The sequence below is a fragment of the Pogoniulus pusillus genome, chromosome Z (genome assembly GCF_015220805.1).
Source record: "Pogoniulus pusillus isolate bPogPus1 chromosome Z, bPogPus1.pri, whole genome shotgun sequence".
Lineage (NCBI taxonomy): Eukaryota > Metazoa > Chordata > Aves > Piciformes > Lybiidae > Pogoniulus > Pogoniulus pusillus.
Genome location: NC_087309.1, coordinates 54,939,581 through 54,965,447, shown reverse-complemented (window position 1 = coordinate 54,965,447; position 25,867 = coordinate 54,939,581). Strand labels below are relative to the sequence as shown.

The window sequence follows — 25,867 nt, the reverse complement described above, 5'->3', positions numbered from 1 at the left end:
AAGAACTCATTTATCTATGTTTTGCTTTTATTCTTATACATCTCAGCAAGCCTATGATGGAAGTAGACATCACCATTGTTTTCCTTTCACAGCCTGTAATCTAATTCTTCTCACCAAAACATTCTAATTAGCTTCAAACTAGCACAAGTATCATAGCTCAAATAATGAGACTGATTGAACTGTAAGGATAGGATCTTCCATGCATTTCTTTTTAATTTTGTCCCAGGCAATGGGAGAATGAGCAGAGTTTTGGTATTGTATTAACTTGCTTTGGCAAAGTTTTCGACCTTTTTGTTATAGAATTAAATCCTTGTTTTCTCATGTCTGCTTTAGTACTGCAGCTTCTGCGTATTCCCTTTCCTTACAAGGAGAGGCTGAGGGAGCTGGGGTTGTTTAGCCTGGAGAAGAGGAGGCTCAGGGATGACCTCATTGCTGTCTACAACTACCTGAAGGGAGGATGTAGCCAGGTGGGAGTTGGTCTCTTCTCCCAGACAACCAGCAACAGAACAAGGGGACACAGTCTCAAGCTGTCCCGGGGAAGTATAGGCTGTATGTTAGGAGGAAGTTCTTCCCAGAGAGAATGATTGGTGTTGGAATGGGCTGCCCAGGGAGGTGGTGGAGTCACTGTCCTTGGAGGTGTTCAAGAAAAGCCTGGATGAGGCACTTAGTGCCATGGTCTAGTTGACTGGCTAGGGCTGGGTGCTAGATTGGGCCATCTTGGAGGTCTCTTCCAACCTAATTGATTCTATGTTTCTATGATTTTTCCCTGTGGGGATATTAGATTGTATTTTTCCATCTGACTTTTGACGCTGACTTTGGCAATCAGCATAGTGTTTCAGAAAAGAAAGCAGAAGGATCAGTGCAGCTGAGAAAGATTTTGTTCAAAATCTTGCAGGGAATGAGGATGTAACAAGAATTTTGGGAAATTCAGCTCAGATAGTATTTCTGTGACTAAAACATGCAGTGTGTAGCAGATTTTGTAGTGAGACAGATAGATTACAGAAGTGAATGTGTGGTGAGAAGAAACAGATAGATTACAGAAGTGAATGTGTGGTGAGAAGAAAAGGAAGGCTGAAGATGTGAAAGAATCACTGTGTTAAGGAACTTAGAGGTGTGATCTGCCCTGAGGGATTATCTGCATATCGGTTGAATTTGCCTGAAGTTAGTATCAGCATTATGTAAATTTGATAGGAAAGGGCCAATTTGCTTAAAGAACATTAGGAGAAATAGTGCTAATTCCATAAAGTCATTCTCTTGGTGGCAGAGGTAGGGTTTATTATTTCTGCATGGTACCATGCAGTAACCAGTGTTCAGAGTAGGAGGGAAACTATTTGGTGCATGGTATAGAAAATAAGGTTTGGGTTTTTTCTATGGTTTATGAGATACAAACTTAATAATGTGAACTGTATCCAAAATATGTATGAATATTCACATCTAGATTATATTGTGAATGTAATTTACTGAAATATTAAGGCACTTCTTGAATTTTGTTAAATTCAAAGATACTGTAAACATAAGTGTCTGTTTATATGCATTCATTTGACATGCTGTTTATCCTGTTTGCAGTAATTCATTACTGCTTTTAGTGAATAATACCACTTGGATTAATATGGTTTTAATGAATATTAAACCATTTTCATTTTTCTTCATGAGGTCTTTGTTTCCCATGTTTCCATCCTGTGTGTACACTATACTAAAGCAATATCTCGTGCATGAGTTAATTTGGAGTTATATTTGTGGCATCCATTTTTTGTTTGTGCTCTCAAAATGTGTATCTTTTTCAAAATGAAATATTTTTTGCCCTGAAGAACAACAGCAAGAATAATAAATGGAAAAGTGGATGAAGAGCCTTTTTCCTTGAGCTTTATAGTAAGGAGCTGAAGAGTAATATTTGATATTTGCATATATTCTAATTTGCATATAGCTAAATACAGAGCTGCCAAAAGTCTGCTGTGGTGCTCCAAAAATAAAAAAAAAAAAGTGCCATTAGTGAAAATCTGGGCTTCCCCTCTGGTGAAAGTGACATGCTGGCAAATAGCTTCATGCAGCACAGCAGTTGTTGCTGTTGAGGTGGAAGAGAAGGAAATGGTAAGGGAACAAAAATGTCCACGTGTAAGGAGAAAGCCACAATAATAAGGCCAAAAAGGTGGAAGTGTAACTAAATTCAATTTTAATAGCCTGAGAAATTTTCTTAATCTTTTGTTTCCTCAGATAGTGGGATTTTTCCATAAAGCACTTCCTTTACAGCAAATTCCTTCAGAAGCTTAATTCCCTGCTCAATGGTTTTCAACTTCTTAGCTGCCCATGGCAGATCATCTCGGGAAGGATATCTCATAGCCACAGCCAACAGCAGGCATGTCCACAAGCTAACCTTACCAAGAGGACTTGCTAGGTGTTTGTCCATTCCACTTTCCTTTGTGAGTGGCCCTAGCTGCTTGGCAGACTTGTGTCCTACCTATAGGGCATTGGCACCAATAGTATGGCATCTCACTAGCCAGCTTAGAATTGGCTCTCCTGATTCCCTTGACTATTCCTTTCTAACTTCCCTGATCTCTTTGAGGGGATCATTGGAATCCTGGATATCCTCCTCCTCTTCCTCTGGTTGTCCTGGTTGTCCCTGGCCTAGAAACGGAACTTTCCTAAGAGCACTCTTAAACTCCTTGGAGCCGTCCTCTTGGCAGCCAATCCCACAAAGCTTTTCTCATCAAAGTATTGAGATATAAGTATGTTGGCTAAGTCTTTTAATGCTGTATTTCTCCTTTTCCTCCTCTTGTGTACCAGAGGCTTGAATCACTCTTTACCAGATGCGTTGTCTTAGCCTGCACTTTCACTGGGGCCAGAAAAATTTGAGCTGAAAAGTATTTGGAAGTGCCTTGTAGTGGGTCTGAATTATTGAGGGTCTGACCTGATGTCTGTAAGTTTGAATTTCGTTTAGGGTTAGGGGTTTCTGCTGCCTAAGGATTTGAACTAGATGAAGAAACAGCAGATAATTGAAGAGCTGGACCTGTTCTTTGGCTGCCTGCAATGTTATTGTCAACAACCGAGACTTTGGCAGATGTCCCAGAACCTGCAGGAAGAGGTGCAGCAGTGGACATGGCAGCCGCCTCTCGCTCTCCCCCTGAACTGACATTGTTTTCATTCTCTGTTCCATTTATCTCTGTTTCTCTGTGCAAGGACACTTGTCTCTTTTTCTGTTTTGTTAAAGGAGCCACATTTGAATTTCTATTCCACTATACCAGAATTAGGGCTAAACCCAGAATTCTTAGGGCTATATTCATACATGAGAAATACACCACTGTGTTGCATGTGTAAAATTCACTACAGGGATTTGATAACTCCGTTTTAGGGAGAATTACTCACATTACAGCTGTTGAATGAATTCCAGCAGTTGTATTATTTCCTGACTTATTAAAAACAGATTTGGTAGCAGGATAGGTAATGCTGAAGCCAACCCAGCCAAGAAGATACTCCCCAAAATCAAAGAACATTCCTTTAATCTTCTTCCAAACTAGATCAAACAAAAGGGCACCAATTTTAGCTTTCAAAAAATTGTGTAAGAACCACACCCATAGTGAGTACAAAATAGAAAATAAAATGTGAAATAACTTCAATATCTTCATCTTAATTTCCAGACTTAATTAACAATCAATCAAACTTAGTTAGCCCCACATTGGGCGCCAAAATAAGAATGTGATGGTTTGGATGTTACCTGCCTCCCCACACACTTAAGAAAATCACCCAGACTAGACTCAGTGGCTGGAAATTAGAGAATGAAGCTTTGTATTTACAGCTTAGCACAATATACAAGGAGATATTTACAATATATATACAGCTGTATGCAGAAATATAAAAGTTAAAAAGGTGATACAGAAACACAACACTCCTCCCAGAAACCCAACCACCCTTCCACCTCCTTTCCACCCCTCTACCTTACCCCAGATGTTGCCTTACATTTAAGGTGAGTTTGGAGAATTGGACAGAGGGGTTAAGAAGCAGATGGGTTAGTTAGGCAGCAAGTTAGAGAGAGAGGTGCATGCAGCCAGAGCCAAAGAAAAACTGTGTTATCTATGTTTGTGTTCTTGTTTTTATACATTTCAGCAAGCCTGTGAGTGAAGTAGACATCACCATTATTTCCTTTCCACAGCCTATAATCTAATTTCTCTCACCAAAAATATCCCAGCTAGGCTCAAACTAGCACATTCAGTAAGGTATCATTGCTTTTTCAAGAGGCAGAAAGCTCCAAAAATTTTAAAATTTATGCCATGCAATGCAGAATGATTGGAGAAATAAAGCTAAAATTAGTCATATCATCTACTTTGTGAAAGTATATCCATGTAGCAGAAGTTGAGCAAAGCATTTCTTCATATTCACCATACGTTATGGCCATCACACAGTGTTATATCATATAGTGGAGATGCAGACTTTTGCTAATAAAAATTGTTCTTAATGCAAATTCATATTTCATAGAATCATAGAATCACAGAATCAACCAGGTTGGAAGAGACCTCCAAGATCATCCAGTCCAACCTAGCACCCAGCCCTATCCAATCAACTAGACCATGGCACTAAGTGCCTCATCCAGTCTTTGCTTGAAGACCCCCAGGGACGGTGCCTCCACCACCTCCCTGGGCAGCCCATTCCAATGCCAATCACTCTCTCTGTGAAGAACTTCCTCCTAACATCCAGCCTATACCTACCCTGGCACAACTTGAGACTGTGTCCCCTTGTTCTATTGCTGGTTACCTGGGAGAAGAGGCCACCCCCCACCTGGCTACAATGCCCCTTCAGGTAGTTGTAGACAGTAATAAGATCACCCCTGAGCCTCCTCTTCTCCAGGCTAAACAGGCCCAGCTCCCTCAACCTCTCCTCATAGGATTTGTGCTCCAGGCCCCTCACCAGCTTTGTTGCCTTCTCTGGACATGTTCCAGCACCTCAACATCCTTCTTGAATTGAGGGGCCCAGAACTGGACACAGTACTCAAGGTGTGGCCTGACCAGTGCTGAGTACAGGGGAAGAATAACCTCCCTTGTCCTACTGGCCACACTGTTCCTGATTCAGGCCAGGATGCCATTGGCTCTCTTGGCCACCTGGGCACACTGCTGGCTCATCTTCAGCCTACTATCTACCAGTACCCCCAGGTCCCTTTCCTCCTGGCTGCTCTCCAGCCACTCAGTCCCCAGCCTATAGCGCTGCTTGGGGTTGTTGTGGCCAAAGTGCAGAACCCTGCACTTGGCCTTGTTCAATCTCATCCCATTGTCCACCCATCCAGCCTGTCCAGGTCCCTCTGCAGGGCTCTCCTACCTTCCAACAGATCAACACCTGCTCCTAGCTTGGTGTCATCTGCAAACTTACTGATGCTGGACTCAGTCCCCTCGTCCAGGTCATCAATAAAGATATTGAACAGGACTGGGCCCAGCACTGATCCTTGGGGAACACCACTAGTGACAGCTGCCAACTGGATGTGGCACCATTCACCACCACTCTCTGGGCTCTGCCATCCAGCCAGTTCTTGATCCAGCACAGAGTGAATCTGTCCAAGCCACAAGCTGCCAGGTTTGCCAGGAGCTTCTTGTGGCAGACAGTGTCAAAGGCTTTGCTGAAGTCCAAGTAGACTACATCCACAGCCTGCCCCACATTCACCAGGCGGGTAACCTGATCATAAAAGGAGATCAGGTTGGTGAGGCAGGACCTATTTATCATATGAAAACCATCATCACTGATATTAGCCTGTATATATATACAAATATACTTAGAATATCACAACATGTGCTGCTTGCATGTTGCTTGCTAAAAGTAATTCAGGCTAAAGAAGCTACAAAAATTATTTTTATGCCTATGAGCAGAAAACGATGCACAGCTAAGTCATTTGCATAGGTACTGTTAATAATATATATGTTTTTATTTAAAATTCCTGCTATGTTTTTCTCTATTTGCTTAGTACTGCTTTGAGCATAAGCACTTTTTATTGGAAAACAAAGTATTGTTTTACATTTTGTGTATGTGATTCAAGATTATTTCTGCCTTTCAGTATGCTTTTATGCACGTTGTTTCTGTTGACATACTCCCATAGATAGATATAACTTAGTTCTTCAACTGTTTCTTTATAGTTCAAAGTACAATATTTTTTGCCTCCCTTCATCTAGTAATTAGAATTGTACACATACATATTGAAGTAACTTTTCTTTTGCCATTTATTCTCCTGGAACATTTCAGATGCCTACTTCTTCCAGCTATTTATTTCAGGCTAGAATCAGTGAAGCAAGAGGAATTAACGACCTATCTGATTAACTCATTATTCCTTGACCATGTCAGTCAATTTTCTGCCAGACAATAGCAAAAATTGCCATGACTAGCTCCGTAATCCACCCCAGAACATTTTTGATCTTGCACACTACAAGTTTGAATAGGTATTTCAGTATTTTCTGCTTTCAGGAGAAATGATTTACTTCTTGGACTATTTTTTTAACACAAGAAGGCTATTTAGGCTTAGATCTCTGTTGAATACTCTTCCTATGATCTCCAATTTCTGCTCTGTCTCACAAACTAAAGAACGTTGCTCACACAATTCTTGTAACAGCTGAATAAAGGGTGCAAAGAAAAAGATAAATAAAACAGAAGGGTTTTTTTTTTTAGTTGCCACAAACAGGTTGATTTTTTCGGTAGTGTATTTCTTTCCTTATAACCAACTTCTTCCCAAATAATTTTGTGCTCATAAAGAGTGGCTATATAGCATTTAATTTCTTCCTATCATAAAAAATCCAGAGACACTATATGTAATTGTCATGAAGACATTTTTCCTAAAATGTAGAAAAATAGGAGATAAAACTAATATTGGAGATACTGCATAGTGAAGATTTTCAGCATGGCAGAATTTTCATCTGCAAGTCTATCCCAAAGGCCACATATTTTATTTGTCAGTGCTTGACAGGAAAAATATTTACTTCTAACTTTCTCTAGCTAAAGGTTGCTGTGTACATTGCAGTGCAGTGCAGTGACTAAAGCTTCCTTCCTTGGTGTCATGGAGGGGGACGCTGCTACCTATGCCAATTGTGGCAGAGGGGAGAAATTAATTGGGGTGAGACAATATTATATAAAAATATATATTTATTAAACTCAATATTCTGAACTCTCGCCACCCCCAACCGCTATATATTAATAAGATTCTTACACGGTTATGAAGACATTATGGGAATATATGCCTACAGAAACTTATTAATAACTAGCAAACAGTTCAAACTATATACAGAGAGAGTTTTCCCCACAGCTTAATGCCACTTGGGGTCTACATACTACTTGCTCAGCAAGGGTGAGTGGAAAGCTGTTTTCTGCTTTATGGCAGAGGTAACAGAAATTACAGAGGCATTACTCACAATTCAGATTAAAAAGAAATCACCCTCCAGAGCTACGTCACAGCCTGTTGCAGGGGTCCAATTCTTCAGGGTCTCTGCCTGTGGACTTTGAGGCTGGAATCCTCCGGTTTCAGGGGAAATGGCAGTCTCTGACCTTGTGCTGCTGCTTTCTGCTGGCTGCTCTCTTCAGGGGTACACAGGCAGGCAAGCAACCAACGTGGCGGAGTCACAAGTAATGTGGGGAAGGCTGCACGGGAGCCTGTGCACCCCCACTCATTAAATGTGGGCTGAGAGTTAATGGTCTCATTGGCCACTCGATTGACCAATCAGGTTGGCAGTCAGCCAAACCTTACCACACTAGGCAAAACCCACAGGCCTGGACTCCAAATATGGGAATCAGGTGGGCCCAGCACCAGGCAGGCACGAGCTGGGCGTGTGGGGACTTACACAATCAGGTGTCCTGGGCAACTGACTTTATGGCCCCGGTCTGTTGTGCCCCTTTGTGCTTGTTTATCCCTGGTGCAAGCAGAGAGACATGTCCAGGCAGGGCAGGCATAAATAAGCCTGCTCTCGGGTCTACATGCCCTCCACAACACTTGGACACCATAATCATCCATAGCAGGACTGAGTTTCACAGAAACAGAAGCAAACAAACTTTTTCTTACTGAATTAGGGGGGAAAAAAATAGAAGAAAGTAATTTAATGGCCCTTTTGTATTGATCTTAATTTTAAAAATTGAAAGGAAAAACTTTTGATATGCAAACACAGTTAAAATGCTGTCATAACACTGTACTGTATCCTTTCTTAAATATTGATTTTAAGAGTATTACTTTATGTAAACAGTCATGACTTTTCCAGTAACTGTGCTTGTTAGGACAATAAAGAAATTATGTAAAAATTGGTGAAAATGTGAAATTTATTGGTGAAAATGTTTTATAGTAAATTAATTTGTAGTTGCTCCAAATCAGAGAATAAACACATTTTGGAATTAATCATTTTTCTGTCCATTAGACACTGAGCTTTGATACACTGTATATGGATTTGTCCCTGCAGTATTCTCCCAGTCCTATGATAAAGGTCATGCACTGTGCTGAATCTCTTATTTTTGAAATATTAGCAGCTTATACCCAAGAAAAATGGGATAAAATAATACCTTGTATAGAATGGAGATGTGACCTGCATTCACTGATGGGAAATTCTTAATGTTGTGTTTGTACATTACCGTAGAGTTCCATTTTGTCAGAATGCGGGGGAGGGGGATTTCCTTTATTACTGGAAAAATACTGTGGGCTTTTCAATAGAGAATAAACCATATCCAGTGTGTGTGAATAGAAAAAGAAGTGCATCTTGGGAAAAGTTGGACAAGAACATGGAATTCATACTGATCAACGGCATCGTTTCCATAGTGTTTCTCCAGCTGTACCTACTGGGAGAGAAAATCAAGCATATACAATGCATAGCAGGCGACAAATTACTGGTTTGAAGAACAGTCTGCTTTCAAGATTCTTTCTCAGTGCATAGATCAGTTTGGTGCTCAGTAGAGTGTGACTCACCCAAGAGGATGAAATACTTTCAGAGTAAAACTTAAAAACTACCGTAGTATGTTGCATATATGTTTCACAGTAAAGCATATATACGATTTTGCCAGTTACTGCAGGAGTAGATGGTTTTGTCACATTGGGAAATTTGAATAATGAGAGGTAGAAAAATTACAGGCATAACTTCCTTTGAGTGGATTTGAATCAAGACAATTCCATGATAATTGTGATTTGAATCAAGTTACGAAGTCAGAGGTGGTGGGAAATAGAAGTAGTTTAATTATTAGAAAATATATTTGCTCAATACAGCTATTTATTTGTTTTGTTATTACTGAAATATGTTCTAGAGCCTAATAATGTGCATGATTTGGATCAGAGTTTTTGTGTTGACTACAGAACGGAATCTTTCTCTTCTTAACTAAGTATTATTAGGAGAAGAAAGGTACACAGTTGCACCTTTAAAAATTAGAAAACATCTTTAAAGTATATTTTTTGAAGTTGGGAAATAGTTTTTCAGACACATTTCTTAGTTTATATACTAATTCATGTGGGAATCAGGAAACGTCATATTTTAGTATATATTTTAACCCTCACGTTGTGTATTGTTGCTGTTGACGGACAGAAACATCTGGTTTCTATCAGGCTAATACAGTGTTTTGAATTCAAATTTTAATCACAATCTCAGGAGAGGGTTCTGTGGAAGCCTAGATTTTCCTTTTAAGCCTGAGTCAATAACATAAAAGACTAGGAAAAATGTGCTTATTTACAGAACTTCCTGAAATATAGCACAGTTGAAGATGCTAGAGTATTCTCAGAGACCTCTTGGGCATGATCCATTGAATGCTGAAACTCAGGTTCATTTGGGTCTTCAGTAGTTGCAGTCCTTAGGCCCAACTAGGTTAAGCTGACATTGCCTTGTGACAGGGTATCTGAGAAAAACAGGTCTCTTCAAAGTAGTTTATATTAAATCTATTTGATAAATATTTGTATTGTCACTGTCTTGATGCAGTTCCTTGGGCAAAATTGAGCTGGTGTGCGGTCTCTTAAGTCTTTCTACATCTCTTAGATTGTGGACTGCTCTTGAATCAAAATATGACTTACCTAACTGCTGGCAGGTATGAAATATGGAATTCTTAACCTTTACTGTGGCAGAAGACAAAAAAATTGACAGTAGAGAGGAAATTTGCATAACTTGATTCTTTCTTGCATGGTGTGTGAGTCAAAGGAATTGATTTGTGACCATGCATGCTTTTACGAAACAGGCTTGCCATCTCAGCAAGGTATGTGAAGGTAATCTGCCTTTTGTTGTTTAGCTTATTGATGTAAAAAATAGGTTTTGTCTGAGTTTGTTACAGCTGGTGCTATTCTGTGAAAAGAGATAGTCACACTGCAGGGGTTAATCTGTATTTGTACATTAGGTCAAAGTATTACTGGGAAAAAAGCCTTTTAGTTTAAGTCCCTCTTCATGTGAAGTTTTATATCTAAACTTCCTACAACATATTTGACTTGTGCTATTGAAGACTGAAATAGAATTAAAAAATATATACATGTGCCAAATGATTTTTTTTTCCTTAGGAAATGTTATTCTTCAGCTTGTTCCTAAGCATAGGTACACTTCATTTAATCTTTATAATGCTCTGGCTTGGCTGTATAGGCGTGTATGCTCTCTGAGTGTGCACCTTCAATGTTAGGGCACCATCTATCAGATGTATAACAGTAACTTTCTTTACTGTGGCTGTGACATACCTTTAGTAATTATGCAAATGGAGATAACCCATTCGTTTAGAAGCCGTTAGGTGCATCCCTCTTTCCAGTCTTTCAAATTTCTGGTGTTCTTGTTTTCAGGTGCAACAAGTGCAGACTGTGCAACAGGTACAGCATGTCTACCCAACCCAGGTTCAATATGTGGAGGGAAGTGACACTGTCTACACTAATGGAGCTATGTAAGTTGGCAAATTATAGCTGTTTTAATATTCATTAAAATGTGAAGTTCAATTGAAATTTTCAGCTAGATTCTACCAACTAGTGTATTTTAAGTCTGAAAGAAAAATCTATCCATCAATGCTCCTCTATTGGAAAGATAGTGTTTTATTTATGAAAAAACGAATTTACACTGTAATTGTATAAATAGAATTCTTATGATTAAGTTGAATTTAGATGAAGCTGCTTATACAGTATAGTGTTGTTTGGAAAAGTACCTTTTGATTTATAGGTAAGTTCTGTCCATAGGACATATTGTAACTCCTTACTCCTGCAGTCTCCTGACGTTCTGGCTGCAGCCCTAGTGGCAAGTGCATAGAAAAGTGCAGCAACTTTAGTTATTATTTTAAACAAGTAGTACTGTAATTTCATTCTTGTGTTTTGCAAACTTGACCTTTTCCAAAGGAATGGGGAAGGGCAAAGGAAGAAGAGTAACATTGTCTCTTTTTGCTGCTTTTTTAGCCTCTTTTCCACACATTTACCGCCTCCCTGAACATGCTTTTCCATCATCTTGTTCCTTTCTTCAAGATACAAGCTTAGAAACATAGAAAGAACAATCCAGGTTTGATGGGACATCTGGCAGTTACCTAGTCAGTCCCTGACTTGGAGCAGCACCAGCTTTTAAGTTGGCTTAAACATTGAAGCAGGATCATATTGCTTTGGAAGCAACTTCTCTAACTCTTTTTTTTCATTTACCTACTTTTTGACATTTTAGGTGTGTTACTGGCTTTGGGAAGTAACAGGGTTTAGAAAGCTTCTTATTTTGTCGGTAGCTACTTATTTGTTGACAGTAATTCAAAAGTTATTCCAGGAGCAATATCATTTGAGTCACAGAATTCTCACGTTAGCACTAGTAGCATTCTTTGATCAATTCTAATAGCATGCTTTGCTTAGTTCATTTTTCACATACTGTCTTGCCTGGTTTTAGTTGTAAATCTTAAGCAACTTATCTTGAATATTCATTAGACTTCTCAATTATCCTGACTTTGGCTGAGATAAGTGTTCATTTTCTTCATGGTACCTGGTACTGAACAATTTTGGACTTGTGCTACAGTGTTGATAGCATAAAGATGTTTTTGTTGAGCAGTGCTTACACAAGAGCCTTTTCTGATTCGCACCCCACCCCACAGTGAGTATGCTGGGGATATGCAAGAGGTTGAAGGGGAACTCAGCTAAGATAGCTGATACCAGCTGACCAAAGAGGTACTGCAGCCCATATGATGTCATATTTGCTATATAAAATTGGGGGAAGAAAAAGGAAGAGAAGGGACATTCAAAGTTAAGGCATTAGTCTTCGTATGTCACCATTATGCGTGATGGAGCCCTGCTGTGTCCGAACACCTGCCTTCTTAAGGGAAGTGAGAAACAGTTTCTTGTTTTGCTTTGCTTGCACACACAGCCTTTGCTTTACTTACTAAACTATCTTTGTCTCAGTGCATGAGTTTTTTCCACTCTTACCCTTCCACTTCTCTCTCCCATTCCAACAAAGGAGAGTGAACAAGTGTCTGTGAGGAGCTTAGTTGCTGTCTGGGACAGTCCTTTTTTGGTACCCAGCATGAGACTACGGTTGCTGAAGATGGTGTAAAGCACACTGTTTCACATCTTGTCCTGTTCAGACTAGCCCAAGCACTGGTATGAACTATCTCCTGTGGGGCTGATGTGCTAGGCCATTGAACCCATGCAATCCAGTAAATTCAGCTGTCCTTTTCCTCCAGCTAGCCAACAGCAGAACTCCTTTATTCCTGGTCAGAGTAGTCATTATTTGATTTTTTTTTTCTAACTACAAAGACAAAAAAATAGTCTTTTAACATGTACAGCAAAAAAAGAGAGCATGGCAAATGTTTCCACCTCTGGTGCTAGTTGCTTCCAGGTGTACTGGCAACTTCTGCAGCAAACTGTCGCCTGAACTTTGCTGTCAGTTGGATCTAGAAGAACACATCAGGGATACCAGTTGTAGCATACCACTTAGCTGCCTTTGAATCCAGTTAATACAGCACTTCTACCATGTCCTGTACAGCAGTTCTCAGCAACGGCATGACTTCATTGCAACAGGCTGCTATTCAAGTTCCTTTTTTTTATTTTTCATTCTTAACTTCTTATGTGAGCTGTTGGCACCTGCATTTTGGTAGTGTATGAGCAGTATGTACTACATGACTGTTTCCAGTCCTTGGAAACATCAAAACCAGATGTTACTAACTGTGTTGTATGAATCCTCATGTTCCATGATTTTATTGTGTTTCTGTATCTAAAACCCTTTGATCATTCTGCAAAATAAGTCAGTGGGACATAAAAGATTTCCTTAATATCAATGAAGTATTCTCTTTGGCAAATAAACCTGATCCAGATTGTCTTTCTCTCCTGTAGAGTAAGAATTCGTTTATGTTATTGTGAACAACACCGTGAATAGCCAATTTGTTGATCAGTACCTTTAGGAATATTAACATTTCTTAAGGTTGTGATATTATTAATGGAGAATGAAGCCAGTTTGTGTTTCTGCTCAGAATTTTTAGAGACTGCATACTGTGAAACACATTTTCCTGTCTATGTCTATGTTCCAGATTAAGAATGGAAAAATGCCATCTATCTAAATTCAATTTATTGACTATATGTATTACATGTTGTAATGCCATTTGTTTGATAGTTGAATAAGAACAGGACTTTAGGTTGCTGACATCAAGCTTCCCAGAGAGATTTCTTTTTTCTGTTTGGTGTTTTTATCACTAAGTTAATGTGGTTTAAAAAAAAAGCATTAGCTTCTCCTCTTCGTATTTTGCCGCCGGATTAGATTGTTCAGAGCTATATTGATGTCCAAGTGACTTTTTTAGAATATTCTGAAGTGAACAAAAAGCTTACTTTATTATATCTCTTAACAAAGCTGGCATAAATTGTCAAGTGATGCTGTAACAGATAGCAAACACAGAGGCAAACCTTTGTAGCACTAAAATATTTAGGCAAAGGTTGCACTTCATCTTCTTTCACTCTTCATACCAAAATCTGTGAAAGATGAGCCTTGCGGGTCCTGATAGATTGAGCAAAGCATGTTGCAGCTAGTTTGTCCAGTGACTTTCAATTGAGAAACTGTTTCACCTTCAGAAAATAGAATTAGGTTTCTAAATTATGGCGGTGGACTTGAATAATCACTAGCTTTGGGTCTTTTGGGTTGTCTTTCCATGGTTTCATGCTCGATGTTTTTTGACTGTGCTAAATCAAAGTCTTAATTCTAACTCAAAATCAGATATAGGGTGCTTCCATAATCTATGAAGAGACAGTGCTGCCCTAGACATTAACTGGGTATACAGTCATGTCTGAAATAAATGTTTACAGGGTGTCAAAAGAATTACTCTTTATTCTTCTCATGACCCAGCTGTAAATTGAGCCTACTAGGGGTCAAGCTCAGCTTGACCTGCTGCTCTCCAACAGAGAAGGTCTGGTGGGAGATGTGACAGTGGGAGGCTGCCTGGGGTGTAGTGATCACGAGATAGTGGAGTTTTCAGTATGCAGGGAGGTATGGAGGCACTACAACAAAACCTACACCTTGGACTTTCAGAGAGCAAACTTCAATTTGCTTAAGAAACTTATTTCCGAAGTCCCCTGGGCAGCAGTCCTTGAGAACAAAGGGGTCCAGGATGGTTGGACCTACTTTAAACAGGAGCTCTTGAAGGCACAGGAGCTGGCAGTTCCCATGTGCCGAAAGATGAGCCGGCGGGGAAGGCGACCAGCCTGGATGAGCAAAGAGCTCCTGAAGGAAGTGGGGGAGAAAAAGAGGGTGTATCACCTTTGGGAGGAGGGGAAGGCTTCTCCTGACATGTTTAAGGAGATAGCCAGATTATGCAGGAGAAAAATTACAGAGGCTAAGGCCCAGCTAGAACATAGGCTGCCACTTCTGTGAAAGATAACAAAAAACACTTTTATAAATTTATCAACGCTATAAGGAAGGGCAAGAAGAGCCTCCACTGCTTACTGGCCCAGGAGGGGAACACTGTAATTGATGATGAAGAAAAGGCTGAGGTCCTGAATGCCTTCTTCTCCTCAGTTTTCAACAGCAAAGAGGAGGATGGGGTCAGGGAGCGGTGTGTTCTCCTGGAAATTCATGAAGAATTAGTTCAGGACCTGCTGAGCCACCTGGACACCCACAAGTCCATGGGACCAGATGGGATCCATCCCAGGGTGCTGAGAGAGCTGGCAGCTGAGCTGGCCAAGCCGCTCTCCATCATTTTCCAGCAGTCCTGGCTCACTGGAGAGGTCCCAGGAGACTGGAAAGTGGCCAACGTGGTCCCCATCCACAAGAAGGGTCGGATGGAGGAACCTGGGAACTACAGACCTGTCAGCCTGGCCTCAGTGCCAGGGAAACTGATGGAGCAGGTTATCTTGGGGGTGATAAGAGTGCACCTGAGGGATGGCAAAGGGCTCAGGTCCAGCCAGCATGGGTTTAGGAAGGGCAGATCCTGCCTCTCCAACCTGATCTCCTTCTATGATCAGGTGACCCGCTTGGTGGATGTGGGGAGGCCTGTGGATGTGGTCTATCTGGACTTCAGCAAGGCCTTTGACACTGTCCCCCACAGCAAACTGCTGGCTAAGCTGTCAGCCCATGGCTTGGGTGGCAACACTCTGTGCTGGGTTAGGAACTGGCTGGAGGGACGGACCCAGAGAGTGGTGGTGAATGGTGCCACATGCAGCTGGCGGCCAGTCACTAGTGGTGTCCCTCAGGGATCAGTGCTGGGCCCCATCCTCTTTAACATCTTCATAGATGATCTGGATGAGGGCATGGAGTCAGTCATCAGCAAGTTTGCAGATGACACCAAGCTGGGGGCAGATGTGGCTGGGTTGGAGGGCAGAAGGGCTCTGCAGCGGGACCTTGACCGCCTGCACACATGGGCAGAGTCCAAGGGGATGGCATTCAATAGCTCCAAGTGCAGGGTGCTGCACTTTGGCCACAACAACCCCATGCAGAGATACAGGCTGGGATTGGAGTGGCTGGAGAGCAGCCAGACAGAGAGGGATCTGGGGGTGCTGATTGATACCCACCTGAACATGAGCCAGCAGTGTGCCCAGGTGGCCAAGAGAGCCAGTGTCATCCTGGCCTGCATCAGGAATGGTGTGGTCAGCAGGAGCAGGGAGGTGATTCTGCCCCTGTACTCTGCACTGGTTAGACCACACCTTGAGTACAGTTTAGGAAGGACATTGAGATGCTTGAGCGTGTCCAGAGAAGGGCAACGAGGCTGGTGAGAGGCCTTGAGCACAGCCCTACGAGGAGAGGCTGAGGGAGCTGGGATTGTTTAGCCTGGAGAAGAGGAGGCTCAGGGGAGACCTCATTGCTGTCTACAACTACCTGAGGGGTGGTTGTGGCCAGGAGGAGGTTGCTCTCTTCTCTCAGGTGGCCAGCACCAGAACAAGAGGACACAGCCTCAGGCTGTGCCAGGAGAGATTTAGGCTGGAGGTGAGGAGAAAGTTCTTCACTGAGAGTCATTGGACACTGGAATGGGCTGCCCGGGGAGGTGGTGGAGTCGCCGTCCCTGGAGCTGTTCAAGGCAGGATTGGACGTGGCCCTTGGTGCCATGGTCTAGCCTTGAGCTCTGTGGTAAAGGGTTGGACTTGATGATCTGTGAGGTCTCTTCCAACCTTGGTGATACTGTGATACTGTGATTATTGAAAATTAAGTACTTGCAAACTAGCATTGACTCCAGAAAGGATACATGTAGCAAGAAAGGATGCATGTAGAATATATCTAAAGAAAGAGTTACCTGATTCATTCAACTTTAAAGGTAAGAGGTTTATTAGGCTTCACAGACTTAGCTGCTAAGTGTAGATGTTGTGTTCTGGTAACACAGTTCTTCCCACGCATTTTATATTGGCATTTATCTATGCTTAAAAGTGACTTGGTTTCATTATTATCAGAGACATAATGACAATAAAAGGGATGTAACGCACAACTTGTCGCATATGTTGTATAATATATTTGAAGTATATTAGTACATGTGTGTCTGGTTAATAACAATTATGCTTGTCAAGCATGTCACTCCATTCTGAAACAAAGAAGCATTGTTGTTATTATGCTATATACAGGCTTATGTGGCAGTTTAGGATAGATAAGGAATGCTACAGCTGCACCTATATTACGAAGCCAGGTGAGTTTTCTGTATTAGATAGCAGCATAAATTGTAATGTATTAATCAAATGCAGCCGTTTACCTGATAGTTCAGGTGGGCCAAAAAAGGGTTTCATTGCTAAGATTGTCCTAGAATTTCTGTTGCATACAAAGCTCATTCTTCACCAGATTTGTTGTACTACACTTTGTCTGGGCAAAATATAGCTTGTATGCAGAATCAAGAATTCACAGTTACTATAATGGTGCTTACTAGATTCCATCCCTTTTGTAGTGTGCTTTTACTGCTCTGTTTCCATCTGGAAAAAAGACCTTCGACTGAATGTTTGAGGTCTCATTTCTCCTTTATTGATAATAAATGCCTGTCAATAAAATATGTACTTTTTTTTAATGTGAGAAATAATATTTTATTTATACAAGTAAAGTATACAAAGCTTTTTCTGGCTAATGTAATTCAACTTACCTGTGCAGAGCGAATGTGTATGTGTAAACCAAGTCAACTATTTGCTATTGCATAGGAAATTGCTTACCTTGAATTTTTGTTCTCTGGTTACAAGTGCGTTATGCAGGTTTTCATCTTTAGTTTTAGCAGTTTCATTTGATAAAGAAGGATTGCTGAAAGGAAAAGATGAGTTACTGTTTTATCAGTTCTTTCATCTCTGTCTTTTCACAAGTTGAGGAGGCTTTTTTGGAAGAAGTTTATTGCTTCATTGGGATTTGATCTGTTATTAAAAAGCCCTGAATCAATATTCTGGGTTACAGGGAATAGATTTCTTTGTGGGGAGATAGGAGGTTGTATAAGACAGGGTGAGACAGATGATTCAGCCCCCTCCATTGTCAGTCGAGTCCTGTGTCATGTTGTGTCAGTGTTATGGTATATGGCACTTGCCCTTCTTCCCACTGCTTGTGATATACAGCCTCCAGGGACTGCAGCAATGTACTGACTTTGATAAGGTCTACCTCCAGTGAAAGACAAAGGATTCTGTTTCCTGTAGTTTCTGTGAAGCTCACTATCAGCTTTAGGACCACAAGATTACTCTAAAATCTTAAACGAGTTTGAGGATATTGATCTGTTCTGTGGACTTTCTTGACTTTAATGCATGAAGATCTTCTACCATATTTCCATAGAATTAGCTCATCTGCATGTGAATATTGGTGTATTCTGAAATATTTACTTTCATATGTTGTTTATTGTATTTACATCACAGAAAATAATACTGTATTCAGTTAAGTTCCATAAAAAGCTAAATTTCATTACAAAGATGGCTGTGAAAAAGTGTCTGCCTGCTAAACTTATCAGTAAGATAATCCATTCCAAGACCCAGAATTATAATTCTGAGGTTGTTACTCGATGGGTGAGATGGTAATATATATGCTGTTGGTTTCTTTGAACTGGAATTGCAGAAAAGTTAAAAAAAGAATAACACTGAATGGTTTTCTTGTTTAAATTAAGATGCTGTTATTATATAGCCACTTAAAAAGGGATGCAGGTATTGGATTTTAAAGTATAAAAGGTATATATCTTTTAAAAAATAGATTTAAATGCATTTTTCTCAACACATGAATTTTTCAAGTAGGTACCTACAGAAAATAATAAGAATTCAGTAATTAATTACTTATTTTGCAGGACACAGAAGTTACTGGAATAGAAATTAAAACCTAATTTTAAACAAACACAAATTACACTTGAATCAAGTTCCCTGGGCTTCTAACCTGATTTGAGAATTGTTACTTAAAGATACTCTCCATTTCTCCATTCCTGGAAAGAGGAAATAATTTTTTTGTTTGTTTTATTTACTAAAACAGAGAGTGATGGAAAAACCTTTCAACAGGGCAGATTTCTGAGACATGAATGTACAGGGTTAACACTCCAGGGGGAGTAACCCTGAACCTGACCCTAGGTGGTCTTGACCCCTCCCCAGGGGTGGGTCTGAACACTACCAGGTGATGGTTAGCCCACTCCTCCTTCCCGTCTAAAGATCCATAAAAGCAGGGAACTTTATGTTCTCTCTCTCACTGTGCTCCCTGCCTCCCTGATTACCAGCATCACCATCCTGTTCCTGGTTCTCTTTGTTTCACCACATGGCCATCACCACCACAAACAGGTTGTATTTATACATTTTGTATTTGCTTTCCCTTCCCTAACCTTTTGTAACTTCCCTACATCAGATACTTTTAAAAGTTATTGTTAAACTTTTCTTTTTAACTTCCAAATCCTGTGAGATTCATTTATTTGGGTGTGCTTACCTTTTCTCTCTCTACAGTTAATCCCTTTCTTTTGGGAAAGAAAAGGAAAAGAGGGAAGGGCACTTCATAAAATTGTTATTGGTTCTATCAAATTTATCTGAGTCTCTGGGAATTTAAATTAGAACTGAGACAATGAACAAAACTGGCATGTCTGTAGGCGATGTTTTCTAGGCAAATATAAATAAGGGAACGGTAGGTCTGTGCCATGAACTACTTCTCAAAGAAAATCTTAAAGACATGATCAGTCTGTGTAGGTTACTGAGGGGTGATGGGCAAGAACACTGATTTATAGTAGTCAGTAATCAAATTCATAGATACAGCTAGGAATAAATTATTTCCCACGTGTGAGTGTGCATGCTGAAAACAAAGGGAGGACAACAATGAAGTTTACTCTTTCTCTGGCATGGCTTTTTTCTTCGTCTCCTTTCTTCAAAGAGTCAATGTTTCTGAAGAGATAAAAGTTAGCTCAGTAACGTATGTCTGTCACATAGCACAATATATTGCACTTAATTTGTGTGGTGCTAAACTTAGAAATTAGTTATTTTCTCTTTAATATGCCCCAAAATATGTGTTTTATGGCCAGCTCTACCACAGCTCTTATGTGTTCTATTTCTAGCACTATACTTTGCAAATAATTATAAAATGTGTGCAATAAGGCATGTTAGGTCATGCCTTGCATGGTTATAAATTGCTGTCCTAGTCCCACTCATGCTTGTCTCATTAACTTAAAGTATGTAATCTCCGTTTGCTTAATCTAAGTTGAATTCATGCAGTGACTGACTTTGGATGACTTGCTCAGAGGTAAACATAATTTAGATTGCACAGCCTTGTGGAAACTAGTATTCTGCAGCCTAACTACTTAGACTTAGTAACTCTGGTGAACTTTCTAATGCTATGTTCTAATCAACACAGTGTTTCAGTAGGAGTAACTTAGATTTTGTTGCTCATCTTATGTCTCAAGCCTCAGTGTGTTCTCATAAAAAGCCAGAAGACTCAAATTACACTGAGGTTAGTCCCTAGGTGACTTTATAGGCATCTTTATATACAGATGTTGAAGAGCTAGATGTGTTTTTACAACCTTTGCAATATGAAGGTACTGACAATATGATTTATGTCAAGATTATTTGAGAAAGTATGCATGTTTGTTCTTTGAGTGCTATAGAGATAATTTCCTTAATTCAAGTTTTCCCTTTTGTGTGTCTAAATGAAATAATATTCTATATTCTGTCTTGCTGCAGTTTTTTGTTGATAGTCATGTTATCCTATGCAATGACCTTAAAGGCTTTGAGTCACTGCTTTCCAAAACACCATCCTACCCAGCTGCGTTTTTGATGTAGGTGTTCTGGTACAGTAAGTCCTTATTTAGAGGCTGTACATGACATACAGATTTAAACAAGGTAAAATCAGCAGAGCATTGTTTTCTCTCCCTATTCCACACCAAATCTGTGTCTGTGTTTTCTTGTGAAATTTTGAGCCTTTTCTAGAGTTTGTGTTGCTTCAAGGAACTGTGTCTTCAGTTCCACTTATACAGTGACGTTTTTCTCCTCACAACTTTTGGACAGTCTTTTTGCACTAACCTTGTCTATTTTTACTGCCAACAATGACCTTGTCCTTTCATTGCCTCCCTTACTGATTCTTGATATGATGACAAGTCTTTTTTTCCTCTTTTGGGAAAAAATTCAGCGTTGATTCCCTTGACAATCATCCACATGAACTGCTTTCCCTGCGCTTTCATCACTACATTTCACGGGGATGTGGATGATAAACAACCTATGCCAGCGGTCTTACCACAATCTGGTAGGGCTTCCAGCTGTATAACAACCTCTTCCACAAGGAAGAAGAGATGAGTTGCAGTTGCTGGGGACTCACTTCTAGAGGGAGCAGAGGGCCCAGTATGCCAGGTTGATCTTCACCATAAGGAAGCCTGTATTGTTCCAGAATCCTGAATCAGGGACTATCATAGGCAACTATCCAACGTGGTGCAGTTGTCAGACTACTGCCCACTACTGTTCTTCCAGACAGGTGGGGAGGAAGCTGCATCACATAGTCTGAGTGAAGTGAAGAGAAACTACAAGGGCTTGGGATGGCTGGTGAAAAAATCTGGGGTGCAAGTTATTTTCTCTTCATTCCTTCCATTTACAGATGATGACATCTGTGAGTGGTGCTGCAGGCAGAGCTTTGAGTTTTTGATCATAGATGGTTTTATAAGACACCAAGCCTTAGTAAGTTGGAGAAGTTTGTCTTGCAGGGGGAAAAGGGCCCTAGGACAAGAATTAGCAACTGTCATTTCTAGAGCTTTATATTCAAAGGGGAATGAGTTTGCACCAGTGGGGCAGTATTAATGAAGACCAGAAGGCCTCCCACCCACCTAGGGTGGGATCAGCATGCTCAGCTTGCCCCCTGGAGGCACATGAGTGCACACAGCATGGGGAATCAACAGGAGGAGGTTGCAATCTGTGTGTGGTCGAGGGGTTATGATCTGGTGGCGATTACAGAGACAGGGTGAGACAGCTTCAGGACTGGAACATGGTCAAGGGTGGCTATATCATTTTTAAGAAGGACAGGTTGACAAAGCAAGGTGTTGGAGTTAGAATCATAAAATGACCTGGGCTGGAAGGGACCTTTAAAGGTCATCTGCAGTAAGCAGGGGCGTCCTCAACTAGATCAGGTTGCTCAGAGCCCTCTTGAGCCTCACTTTGAGGGATGAGGCCCAAACCACCTCCTTGGACAACCTGTTCCGGTGTTCCACTACCCTCATGGTAAAGTACTTGTTCCTAACATCCAACCCAAAGCTGCTCTTCTCTAGTTTGAGGCCATTGCCTCTTGTTCTGTCAACACAAGCCTTTGTAAAAAGTCTCTCTCCAGCCTTCTTGTAGGCCCCCTTCAGGTACTGGAAGGCTGCTATTAGATCTCCCAAAAGCCTCCTCTTCTCCAGGCTGAACAACCCCAGCTCCCTCAGCCTGTCTTTGTAGCAGAGGTGCTCCAAGCTCACCTCTGGACCCAATCAATGAGGTCCATGTAGTTCTTGTGCTGAGGGCTCCAGACCTGGACACAGTAATCCAGGTGAGGTCTCACTAGAACGGAGTGAAGTGGCAGAATCACCTCTCTGGATCTGCTGGCAGCACATCTTTTGGTGCAGTCCAGGATGTGACTGGCCTTGTGGGCTGCAAACTCACACTGTCTGCTCAGCTTCTCATCCATCAGCACTCCCAAGTCCTTTTCCACAGGGCTGGTTTCTATCACCTCATCCCCCAGTCTGTATTGACAGTGAGGATTGTTCTGGCCCAGGTGCTGAACCCTGCCCTTGCTCTTGTTGAATCTCATGAGGTTCACCTGGGCCCACCTCTCCAGGTTGTCCAAATCCCTCTGGATGACATTCTGTCCCTCTGGAATATCAAGAGCACTGCTCATCTTGGTGTCATCTGCAAACATGCAGATGGTGCACTTCATTCTACTGTCTGAATCATTGATAAAAACATTAAACAGCACAAGTGCCAGTATGGACCCCACTTGTCACTGCTCTCCATCTGGACTTTAAGCCATTGAGCACTACTCTCTGGAAGCAACCTTGCATCCAATTCCTTATCCACTGAGCAGGGTAATCTGGCCCTGGAAGTAACATTTACTTAACCATTTTGAGATACATTGATTTGAAGATCACGCCTGGTGCTCAGGAACAACTATACATCCAAAAACTTCGAGATTATAACCTATGATGTGTAATGATTCAAGAGAAGTGATTAATAATGTGAGATACATGACAGAATGTTTCAGTAGCTGAGTAATTTATTAGGGCGAACTGCTTAATGAGGCATAAACATTACATAGCTGAAAGTGATTTTTAAAACATTGCTGTGGCATACTTTGACCATCTTTGTAGCCTTTTTATAAGTCATAGTTCTGTTTTGGTTTTCACAGAATCATAGAATCAACCAGGTTGGAAGAGACCTTCCAAGATCATCCAGTCCAACCTATCACCCAGCCCTATCCAATCAATTAGACCATGGCGCTAAGTGCAGTTTTTTATTATAACGTTAATTCCTATACAGTTTTGAATTTACCTTGTGAAAAATAACTACACTTCCCAAAATACCAGCAAAGTCAGAATTTCAAACTTCAGAGAAGAGCTTTCATGACTTTGAAAGCAGTAGATGCCATGAGATTCTTGAACGCTGGACTCTCTTGGCTGCCATTTGAATGAACTGCTTGTAATTCTGTAATGTGCACGGTATGCAAAGTATGTATCACCTCACTAAAGTTCAGAATCTCATTGTCAGTTTAAAAAATGTTGAAATGGAGCTTTGTAAATTGCTTTGAGATATACTAATAATTGGATGAGCGCTTTCTCCCTCTCCACAGTTTTTGTTGCATTTCCCTTCTCTCCTCCTCTTCAGGTAAGACCTGATTATTTTTTTCTGTAAGTTTTGATGGATACTTCTAACACTGACACTGAATTAGTTATGTAGTGCTTGGCCTTCATTAAATGTTATTCTCTGAGGAGACTGGGACTGTTTGCAAATCTTACTTGTACTGGTTGTAGCTGTTGTACATACATTTCCCTCAGCTAAATAAACAATACAAATAATTTATTTTCCTTTTTTTTTTTTCCCCCTTGAAGCCGATCAACAACTTATCCTTACACAGAAACTCAGATGTACAGCCAAAACACTGGGGGAAATTACTTTGATACTCAAGGAAGTTCTGCACAGGTGACAACAGTGGTCTCGTCTCATAGCATGGTTGGCACCGGAGGGATTCAGATGGGTGTCACAGGAGGACAACTCATCAGCAGCTCAGGAGGGACCTATCTGATTGGCAATTCCATGGAAAATTCTGGTCATTCAGTGACTCACACAACACGGGCCTCTCCAGCAACAGTAAGTATTTCAGACTGATGCAAGATCTTTGGGACTAGCTTCTTAAGCACTCGGGTGTTTTTGCAAACTGGCACCGCTTTTGTGGCAGAGCTGATAGCAGTATTTTGTTACCAGAATAAGTACTGCAAGGGGCTTTTGTAAAACAAGTGATAAATATCTACATATAAGTAAGGTATAAGAATTCTGTGAGAACTCAAACGTGAAGGGAGACCTTTCCCTTGACAGCACGTAAGTATTTACGTTCCACCAGTTAAATGTGAGTGCTTTGGTAATGCCCACATAATAGTTTGTACAAACTGAGTATTTATTGTATTTTGTTTGTTTGTTTGTTTTTTCCTGAAAATACAAGAAAAACACAGTGTTGTTGATTATATCTAATGTTAGATGTATGTTAAATGATTACAGACGAGTATCCATAGCTGCACTCTGCATTTTTTCTGTTTGTTCAGTACCAGTGCAGGCTCTGTGTCAAATTTCAAAGTCTATCCAATGGTTTAGAATATTGAGAATACTACCTTGTTGAATTGTGTTACAATGTTATGGGAAGATGTATTCTGTTAAAACTCTTATGAGCTCTTGAACAATGAACATTAGGAGTTTACTCTTATCAGCCCTTATTTCAATTAGGGAAATGTATTGTACCTAATCTAGCTTTGCTGCAAAGCCCTGGTAAATACTTTACCTAATTCTTCTGTGTATTCTGGTCTGGATATAGAGATTTGGAAGTAATGGGAAAGAGAATTTTGACACATTAAGTAGGAAGATTTGAAAAATACAGTAGGGGAGATAGAACATCATTAATAATAGAAAATTTCAGTACTCAAAAGCGCAATAAAATTAGGGGACTATTTTTGGGAAGTAAAATAATGAGTGAAAATCTAATATTCTATTTGGAATGATGATGAATGTTTATGGTAGTATTGGATAATATAGAAGAACTGATTAAATCTCTTTATTTTGATTCTTAATGTGTTTAGTAGGGATAAATACAAGATTTCTTTGTACAATATGAAAAAAATATGTAATACCAAACTGCAGAGTATTATTTTCTGAGAACAAAATATAGTCATAATCATGAATAGTGTAAGTATCAGTAAGATAGTGGGAGCTTTCATCTAGCAGCAGAGAATTTTTTGTTTCTGTTAGAAAATAAAACCAAGTATGTATTAATGTTTGCATGTATTTTACATACATGTAATAGGGAAAACAGAGTTTCTGAAAAGCATCTTTCCTCTTTCAAATTCATTTAACTAAAATCAAGACTTTAACTTCACTGTTCTTTTTTTATCACTTAAAATAGTCTCTTATTTTACTTGGGATGGAGTTTTCCACCTTACTTTATGATTGATGAGCACAGGCAAAGGGAATAGTTTTCTATAGACATAACCAATAGGTCTTGTAGATGGAATGAAACTCAAAAAGTGGTGTTTATTTACATACTGACAGGGCAATTGCATTAGTAAGTTTTCTTAGGTTTTTTTAATTGTTCTATAGCTGAATTGCCTTTTTTAGAGGTTGTGCTAGTTTTCTCCTTAATGGAGTAAGAACAGATGTGTTTTGCCCATCATGCTATACATTTAGTTCTGACAAAAGAGTTCAGTCACTGGATGTGCTTAACAGTGTGAAGTTATGTTAGGCCTAAATGCATCCAGTAAACACAAATTAAGGATAGTAGACTTAGTTTGAAGTTACATGTCATAGAAGTATTTTAATTCTATCAGGACTCCATGCCGTGTTTTGCAAATCAAAAACTAGAAGTAAAAAAGCACCAAG

The 25,867-nt window shown here is 40.3% G+C and overlaps 1 protein-coding gene across 2 annotated transcripts in view; it reads left to right on the top strand.

Annotated features, from left to right (window-relative positions):
- Nucleotides 1–25,867, top strand: part of RFX3 (regulatory factor X3) — a 122,034-nt gene that overhangs the window by 60,919 nt on the left and 35,248 nt on the right. For both annotated transcript variants that reach the window (XM_064176608.1, XM_064176607.1), the window contains exons 3-4: nucleotides 10,733–10,830; nucleotides 23,836–24,094. In XM_064176608.1, coding sequence (XP_064032678.1) covers nucleotides 10,733–10,830; nucleotides 23,836–24,094 — 357 coding nt within the window. The remainder of the gene's footprint in view (nucleotides 1–10,732; nucleotides 10,831–23,835; nucleotides 24,095–25,867) is intronic.